The sequence below is a fragment of the Nicotiana tabacum genome, chromosome 3 (assembly GCF_000715075.1).
Source record: "Nicotiana tabacum cultivar K326 chromosome 3, ASM71507v2, whole genome shotgun sequence".
In the NCBI taxonomy this organism is placed as follows: Eukaryota; Viridiplantae; Streptophyta; class Magnoliopsida; order Solanales; family Solanaceae; genus Nicotiana; species Nicotiana tabacum.
This window is the reverse complement of record NC_134082.1, coordinates 177118984-177128728: the sequence shown is the minus strand read 5'-3', so window position 1 is coordinate 177128728 and position 9745 is coordinate 177118984. Positions and strand designations below refer to the sequence as shown.

The 9745-nt window shown below is 33.9% G+C and overlaps 1 protein-coding gene across 1 annotated transcript; it reads right to left on the bottom strand.

Moving 5' to 3' along the window:
• Positions 1 to 1479: 1479 nt before the first annotated feature.
• On the bottom strand, positions 1480 to 5311 carry LOC107779126 (pyruvate decarboxylase 1). Its single transcript, XM_016599474.2, has 7 exons — positions 4438 to 5311; positions 3659 to 3822; positions 3017 to 3578; positions 2761 to 2849; positions 2452 to 2569; positions 2009 to 2197; positions 1480 to 1907 (listed from the first exon to the last, which is right to left on the bottom strand). Exons 1-7 carry the CDS (start codon positions 4879 to 4881, stop codon positions 1737 to 1739), a joined length of 1737 nt encoding a protein of 578 aa, XP_016454960.1. The 5' UTR covers positions 4882 to 5311; the 3' UTR covers positions 1480 to 1736.
• Between the last annotated feature and the right edge of the window lie 4434 nt (positions 5312 to 9745).

The following is a 9745-nucleotide window of genomic DNA, read 5'->3' as shown; positions in this document are numbered from 1 at the left end:
AGGAAAAATGAGATGATGAGTTATGACAAGCAACCAGTTAAAAATCTACTACAAAAATATTGTGCTTCCTGAAAAAGCCAATATTGAAATAAAAAACAAGGTTAAAGACATCAAGTAAACTTAACCCTTAAAGGTTCAAATGTCATCCATGATCAGCAATGTAATATAATTCTAAAATTAGGAGACTTTTATTTTTCATTTTAGATGAAAATAAGCTTGTATCTTTGTTTTTGTTCTTGCTTTTGGTCTTCATCAAGAGGATTAATGTAACTCTTTAATTTTATCATCCAATAGAAGGAAAAAAATATAAAATAAATTCACATATTTAATATATGTTATATTTAAAGAATCATGTATTAAAACCACGTATATACATATATCTATAATTAAAAAAATTCCTTTAAAGCTATTTTTCCTTTTCTTTTTTTAAAGAAAATCTTATAGTAATTCATCTAAGCTCTAATTCAATGAAAAATATTTTTATTTGCGGTGTCTGCCCAAATATAGAATTATTTTGTATGAAAATACATAGAAAAATTATCTCATCTATCTCGATTATATTATTAAAACATTGTTTCAACTTCACTAATGTATTTTATAACCGCGAGAAGTGGGGCTAGTTCCTTAATCAATTTAGAAAACACAGTTTGCTCTATAGAACCTGACCCATATGTAGTGACCCCGTGGAGCTTGGGATTTCATGTGTGTCTTTCCGTTCAGCAATGATGGGTGATAGAAAAGCAACTTCTCATTTATGTGGCTGGCCATTATAGAGAGCATATACCAAAATCATAAGTGTAGTGTAGGATACGTTGGCAAATTATTGACAAGTTTGACACAGACTATCAATATTTGCAATAATATACAAACCTAGCTAGAGCTTTAATTTTCACTTGCTTAGGCATCAGTGATCGTTGCCAAACTAACTATCCATCTATTATTACTAGCATGCTCACATTAAAATTAAGGAAAACATATGCTTCTTTTAGGATGTTTAATTCTCTTTTTAATTGAAGTTTCCTTGTTTTTGATGGAAAGAAAGCATTGCTGGCTGTTTTATTTTGCGATATTTGCCTATTGAACATAAAAAGGGGCCAGCCACGTGAGAAATGGAAAGCGACCAAGATTTTAGGAGGAGGAAAAACAGGTGCAATTATTGAACCCATTTATGCCAATGTCAGGCTTGAAGCAGAAAAATGGTACTACTAACTAGTATTAATGAAGTGGGCAATTGCATTTGTTTCTAAATATCTTTCAGATTGAGTTAATTATTACGAGAAGACTAGGAGGAATTATTAGAGAAAGAATGTTTGAATCCATTAATAAAAAATAAGCGAGTTTGGTGGGTGAGGCTGGAAAACAAAATTTCTATTGCATTATTGTTGGTTGGCTAGTAAAATTCCGATTTAAGAGCTCTTTCTTTTTGTCCTTTTAAATTAAGGTATTGTTATAACATTTTACCTCAAGATCAGATTATGGTTATATAAGGGAAAATCCTTAAATTTCATAGTGTTGAGAAGCTACAGAAGTTGGTTTTTCTTATTTTGTACAAACTGAAACAGGATAGGACATTTATGGTTCATTTTATGGACGATGACAATTCTGGGTTAGAATACAAAAGCATGACATAACTATCTGAGAAAAACATTCAAACTCTTAAGCCTTTTCCCATGGGCAGCTGCTCACCGAAATCCATATTTTTCATCTGGTATATTACTCTGGACAGCGATAACTTGCTACTGAGGATTAGGAGGACGACTATTTGCTGCAGAAACACGTGATCCCCATTCCAGAAGCTCTTTGCTAGTATCATCCTTGTGCACAAAGACTTCTATGAAACACAAGGAGTCTTTGTGTGTGCTTGTTGCTGTTGCTATTGCCTCGGTCAGGTCCTCTTCCGTCTTTACCTGCAATCACTTATCCCATCAATTTCTGAGGTGCATGTCACACAGAGAACTGTTCGAATTGCAATAGTGGAAGATGTTACAATGTGTTCAGAAATACTGACCTTTGCAGTCCAACACTTGCCTTCACCATTGTGGATAGCATTCACAAGACCAGTGTAGTCCCAATTCTTGATCACGTTATATGGGCCATCATGAATCTCTACTTCAATGGTATAACCGCCATTGTTGATGAGAAATATAATGCTCTTTTGTGCACATCTTATCATTGTTGATATATCTTGAGCAGTAACCTATACAGCAGAAAATAGTTGGAGCTTTATCAATTATGTTTCTACAATTCACATCATGAAAACAATAAGAGTCAAATGGAGATCATATAAGAAAAACATAAACTAACATTCTCTCCAGTAAAAGAAACTCTGTGCTAGAAGCTGAAGTAACAATTGTAATTATTTCTCTCTATGTTATGCATGCTACGCATCTTGAGTAGAAGGAAAATGACAACAGTCGAGAATTTGATCTCACAATTAATATGAACACTGACCTGGAAGCTTCCATCACCGATGCACGCAATGATACGTTTGTCTTTAGCAGCTTGAGCATAGCCAAGAGTGGCACCTACTGACCATCCAATGGATCCATATTGCATCTGGAATTCAAACCTGCAAGTATTGAAATAAACTTATCTTAACAAAAAGGGAAGCTTATTACAAAGAAAAGGGACAGGTACAATCAAACTTCATCAACTGTTTTTGAGATTGATATGACACCAAGTTGATCTTATTTTTCCATTAAAAATTTTCAATTTGCTCCCCCACAAGCACAATTTAGAATAAAGTCGAGTCTAGCTTACCCACAGTTTTCAGGAAGATGCAGCTTCTGACAATTAAACCATGAATCCCCTGTTTCTGCAATCACCGCAGTGTTGCCACTAAGCATTTCCTATGAACGAAAAAGCAATGGGAACAAATTAAAACCTCCAGGGAATATAAGGATTCCTCTTTCATTCTATTGTATGTAGCGTCATGAAATCTCTTATACTGTTAATTGATAATGGAATTTACACTTCAGTTCTAAAGTGCTCTGTGTTAATCACAATTCATATTTACCTGAATGTGCTTGAAGAGTATATTGACTCGAAGCGGTTCATCCTTCTCGCGTTTTAAGGCAACACCTGGAGGGACATAAATTCGATGATAATTCTCCAAAGCAGTGCTATTCTTCTTAAGCTTTTTCGCCAATGCACTCAAGAAATCAGTCATGAAAACCCAACCGAAGGAGGGGCCATTTCCAATTGTCACACGATTAGGTTCAACAACGATCAACTTCTCCTTTTTAATCAGCAACGAGTATCCAACAGAGCTGTAATCATTGAAGATGGGGCCAACAAAAACATAAGCATCCGCAGATTCAACAATCTCCCCACAGAAACTAGAGCTCACTGCTCCCCAGTAAGTACCAATGAAATTAGGGTGGTGCTCTGGCACAAGTCCTTTGCCAGATGGCATTACGGCTATTGGATAGCCACAGGCATTAGCAAGTTCCACAAATGCATGCTGTGCCTTTGCCACTCTTACTTTTGGACCTCCGACAATAACTGGTTTTACAGACTTGTTCAAGAACTCAGCTGCTGCTTCGACTGCTGCTTCTAACCCGAGTTGATTGCTGGCCCTGCAAATGCATTTCATCTTAATAAAACAGCGTAATAGACCATCGATTGTTTCGCTAAAAGGGAATAAGAGAGAACATACTTTGGAGCAAGAAAGAATGGAACAGGTTCTCTAGCAAAGGTAGGGTGAGGAACTCCAGGCAAATTGCAGCTTATGCTAATGTAAGCTGGCTTGCTCTCCTTCAAAGCAGTTGAAATTGCAGTATCAATCAATTCATGTGCATCATCCAAGTTATTCACCACTGCCTGTTACGTTATACCAACTTGATCACTTTCAACAAACATCAAATGCAAAATTCAAAACTTAGTCACATAAATCAAATGCATTGGACATCTCCAAATACATATGTTCAACTACTATAGTTAAGCAAAATTACCTAAACCAATGTAGAAGACCTAAACAACTAGTTTTTAGGTGGAAGTGCGAACAACCTCTCTACTCCCTCGGGGTGGGTAAGGTCTACGTACACACTATCCTCCCCAAACCCCACTTGTGGAATTTTACTGGGTTGTTGTTGTGGAAGTGCGAACAGGTGTCTCTACTCAAGGATTAAGGCTATTAAGCACATACTACATGTGATCAGAGTTAAACACTATACATTGAATGTCTTTATTTTTTTTCTTCATATAATTACATATAAAAGTGAAACTAATAACCTGAAAATTTAAAATTAAGGCAAGTAATCTCTATAGGAGGTTAAATTAGGCTGATAGCGTAAAAAGATTTCATCACACAATCAGTGGATATAAGTAAAATTAATGTGATTGAATCTAACTTCTACACACTGATGTGTGCAAACTTTGCAACACAAGGTACAATAGTAAAACGAACATACATGCAGGGAATATACATGAACATACCTGAGTGCAAGTAACAGTTTGAAAACATCTAAGTTCCTGACTAAAATCTGGCACTCCAATAGTATGATGCAAAATCCTGTTGGTCCCATAATCATTGGAATTAGGCCCACCAACAATACAAATGAGAGGCAAATTCTCACTGTAGGCCCCAGCAATAGCATTAAGCACACTCAGTCCCCCTACGGTGAACGTCACCACACACGCTCCCACCCCTTTCGCACGTGCGTATCCGTCCGCAGAGTACCCAGCATTAAGCTCGTTACAGCAGCCGATCAAATTCAGCTCCGGCTCGGCTATCAGATGATCCAACAACGTCAAGTTGAAGTCACCGGGAACTGAAAACACGTCCTTCACGCCGATTTGTACTAGCCGCCGAGCCAAATGCCGGCCCAGTGTTCCAATTCCACACGGTGAGCTCGCTGGAACTGAATTGTTTCCCTCCATTTCTGAATTCTTTTTCAGATTTAAAAAAAAGGATTTATTTTAGCAGCGAAATTGATTTAAAGTTATGGGTTTGAAGATTGTTGTGAATTGTGATGAAGGGTATCGTGGAAGTTTATATATATACTGTACTAGAGTAGTACGCAGTTGCTTCCCATCAGACTGATGGTTTTGAAGACAGTGGGCAAAGAAAAAACTGCTATCTGGACGGACACACTGGAATGGATGAAAAGCACTACAGTATAAGGTTTCTTGGAAAATAATTGATGGATTATTCAAATGATTCTCCCTTTGGAATAAAAAAAGATTTAAATAATCAATTTCTGTACGTACATCTTGGTTTGATAATGGAGAATAGAAAACCAGTTATTTGGAAGAAAAACTGAGGCGGTCTTTGGGTTTATTAATGGTTTTCCTAATAAAGCAATTGTTTAATTTTCAACTTGGACTACCAGTTGAATGTTGAGTGCTTGGTTTTGACCAATGCTTCAGTTATTGATTAATGGTTTTCCTAACATATGTTATTGGGTTAATTAATTATTATTATTATTTTTTATTTTGCTGGTTTTCTTTGTCCCTACTCCCGATTAGTCGAATGGTATGGTAGATGAACAAAAAAGTGTAGCCGTGCTACGGAGAGAGAACAAAAAAGTAAATGAATATCTAATTTGCAAATGCTTTATAACACATACTAATAGAGTTTAGTTTCAGTAAATATAATAAACAAGTGGTTTGCGTAACATTTAAGACTATTAGAAAATCTACATTATAGACTGAAACATCATATGGTTATGAATAGCTAGCTCAAAACACTAATTAAATAATTAAGCGGAGCAATTAAGATTAAAATACTAATTCATTGAGGTAGCTAGGCTGGGCTCAAGGCCGGTCCCAATCTGTGGCTTCTTAATTTTGAGAAAGCTTCTTTCTTAACTTTCTTGAGAAGTTGTTGGAGTTGGGCAATATCTTCTGGACCCCCAAACATGAATAGAGTACCACTCAATAAATCTGCACAATTATCGATCTGGTATATGGCGCTATTCATCTGATTGATGACTTCTTTTAACTGGCCTTGATGATAGTTTTTAATTGCGGCTTCAACAAACACAGAAACTTGATACAATAAGTTAATGGCACACTCTACGTAATCGTTCGGAAATAATTCCTTATGAGCTATATCATTGGCCAACCGAAGAGCCTTTTCAATATCATCTTCACCCAAAGATATTTCAGTAATGAATGTGAATACTATTACGATGATGCATATGGTACCAAAGAGACGCGCCATTTATTTTAGCTTCTCTTTAATTTTTCTCTTTTTGGGTTCTTTATAAGACTTGATCAAGAGTTTTTCTTTATATAGCTAATTCTCTTCCACAATCAAATTGCATTAATTAGGATGTTGATTTAATTCTCTTCATTTATTGTGAAACCCTTGAATAGATGCGGCTTTTAATTATACAAATTCATCTAACCTTAGCTTATAAAGTACTAACTTTTTACGTTACAAAATGTGTCTCCTGATTGAAGTAGGGGGGAGAAGTTTAATTTTAGTTATAAACATTGTCTTTGGCCAATATTGGACACATGCATGTGACCTATATTTTGTTACTGTAATGACCTAACTTTCTCCATATGTTCGTTACATAATTTATGTTGTTAGACGTCTTAAAATTATTTTTATTTTTAAGAGCGGAGTATGTAAAATGAGATTTAAAATAATAATAATTAAGAAATACAAAAGAAGAGTAAGGTGGGAAGTTGAAAGAACTTTTTCAAAAGTTTTGAGTTCGAGTCTCCCAAGAGTAAGGTGGGAAGTTCTTGGAGGGAAGGATACCGAGAGTCTATTTGGAAACAGACTCTCTACCTCAGGGTAGGGGTAAGGTCTGCGTACACACACCCTCCCTAGACCCCAATAAATGAGATTATACTGGATTGTTGTTGTTGAACCACAAAGAGCAAAACTTCTGAATGTTCCGCATGTTTAAGATCACTACAAAAATTATCTAGTGCTACTACTTGTGCTCTCATGAACATGACACGGATTGCAAATTCGATGAAAAAGAAAATTTTAACTGCACTAAAGAATGGGGTTAATTTCACAAATGGTCATATAACTATGACGTTTTTTCACTAAAGTCATATAACTTTGTTTTCTCATACAAAAGTCATATAACTATGACTTTTATTCACTAAAGTCATATAACTTTATTTTTCACACAAAAATCATATAAATATGATTTTTTTCTCACTAAAGTCATATAACTTTGTCTTTTCATAGAAAAATCATGTAACTATAAATTTTTTTAACCAAAATCATTTAACTATGTTTTCTTACAAAAAAATCATAAAACTTTTACTAACTCACAAAAATTATAGTGATTGAAAAATATAATTTTTCGCTAGTATTTTCTTATTTTGTTGATTTTTATTTTCTTATTTTCAGCCTAATAAATAACAATCCAATTAAAATAGGAATGACTCAACCCGACCTGACCCACCCTGACCAAATACTCGTATGTATAAATTCAAAGTTGAGTCATTCCTATTTACTAAAAGTGAATTCTTTCCCCATAAAAAATTCAATTCGGAATACTTGAGATTCTGATAAAGAAAAATAAAGAAATAAAAGGTATAATTAGAGAGCACTTAAAATAAAAATGCTATAAATTTAAATAAAAATCTCGAAAAGAAAAATAAACAATAGAAGTATGATATTTTGAAGGGTGTACTATTCACTTTTAGTATTACTTTAATTTATATATAAGAGTATTGCGTCGGGTGGGCCATGTTGGGTTGAGTCATTCCTATTTTTATTTGATTATTATTTATTAGCATGAATATAAGAAAATAAAATCTACAAAATAAGAAAATACTAGTGAAAATTATATTTTCCGATCACTGTGATTTTTGAGTTAGTAAAAGTTTTATGATTTTTGTGTGAGAAATATAATTATATGATTTTGGTAAAAAAAATTATAGTTATATGATTTTTGTGTGAAAAGACAAAGTTATATGACATTAGTGAAAAAAATCATAGTTATATAATTTTTTTGTGGGTTATTTGACTTTAGAGAAAAAAAATCATAGTTATATGACTTTTGTGTGAGAAAACAAAGTTATATGACTTTAGTGAAAAAACACCATAATTATATGACTATTTGTGAAATTAAAAATAGCACGGGCTAGCGAGTTTTCGAATTAGTAATTGAAAAATAGTCAGCGTTTGCAAAATTATTGAAAAATAACCACTATTTTGCTGCAACACGAAAAGTTCCAGCATAATATACTGGAGATTGGTGCATCCGTATACGAACTTCCAGCATATTATGCTGGAACTCTAACACACGGAAAGTTCCAACATAATATATTGGAGATTGATGCACATGTGTATGAACTTCCAGCATAATATGCTGGAACTCTAACACACAGAAAGTTCCAACATAATATACTGGAGATTGGAACACCTGTGTATAAACTTCCAGTATATTATGCTGGAACTCCAGTATATTATATTGAAATATTTTTCGGATTTTGAACAGTGTTTTCGTTCAGATTTATCTTTACAGAAAAGTGGCTAAATTTCGATTACTTTTAAAATTGTGGCTAGTTTTTAATTACCACTTGTAAATCTGGCTATTTTTTAATTTCACCCCATTATTTTGCCTATTTTTAATATTCAACATATAGTCCTCGATTATGTGTATCTAATTTTAAAGGCTTAGATTGCATTTTTTTTTTCGTCTTTCTTTCATTTTTCTTATTGGCGTAGCTAGTTCTGCAGAGAAACAGAGTATATTTATAATATTGTTTGATCTTGCTTTCCGTGTTCGGGTGAAATATTTTTTTTAAGGCAAGTTCATCTCCAATTAATACTATTATATATGGTACAAGTATGTGTCTGAGCATCCATATATAAAAATCACCCACTTTTAAGAAATTAGAAGAACTAATCTAAATAGCTGTCCACCTAATTTTTTAAGCTGAAAATAGCCGGCGGACGTATAATATATGTATATTTATATATAATCAATATATAATATATGTATATTGAATAGAAAAAGTAAACATAGAATATGAATTGCTATTTCACCTTCACGGCTGAACACCAAAAACACTGACTGTTTACTGGGGACACAAAGATTCCCTTGAAGGTCCAAGATGAAGATTTCGACCTTACTTTAATGCCTTTTGCCATATGGTTTTCATTATTATTATATTACCCTGATCTCATGCGTGATCTTCAATAGACTTTGAATCGTACTATTTGAGTTACTTTTCTTGATATAATTAAACTCTTTACCTAAATGATTTAGGGCACAATCAGGGGCCATTTGTTGATATAGGTCCTAAAATGAGATAACGAAATTAGTGAGATGACGCCGATACGTACATTTCGAAGACATTTTCGGCCACCTTTCATGTATAAACAAGTTGGTGATGATTTGAAACTTCCTTACGGGCTTTTTTCGGATTTCGCGACTGCATAGCTTTTGGAATATTAAAATATTGGTTTCATTTGTAGAGAGCTATCGTTCACAAACTGCGTAAAAGTTTTTAAAACTTGTTTACCTTAAAAATGGTATTTACAATTATATTTGATTTGTGGTTTTAAAAATACGTAATTTATCTTAATACTAGTTGTTAGGAGGATAATGCTTGGTGTATATGAGCAAGAAATGGTAAGTAAACCAATATAGTTATAAAGCTGAGGGCCTCGAGCTCTGCTAGGTGGGACCTCAAGGGTAGCCTTTGATAGGTTGATGATGAGCAACAAATGAAGAACAATATATGAAAAAATGATGAACAATAAAATGAACACAATGAATGAGGAGCAATAAAATTATAGAGTAATTGTTGAGCAAGT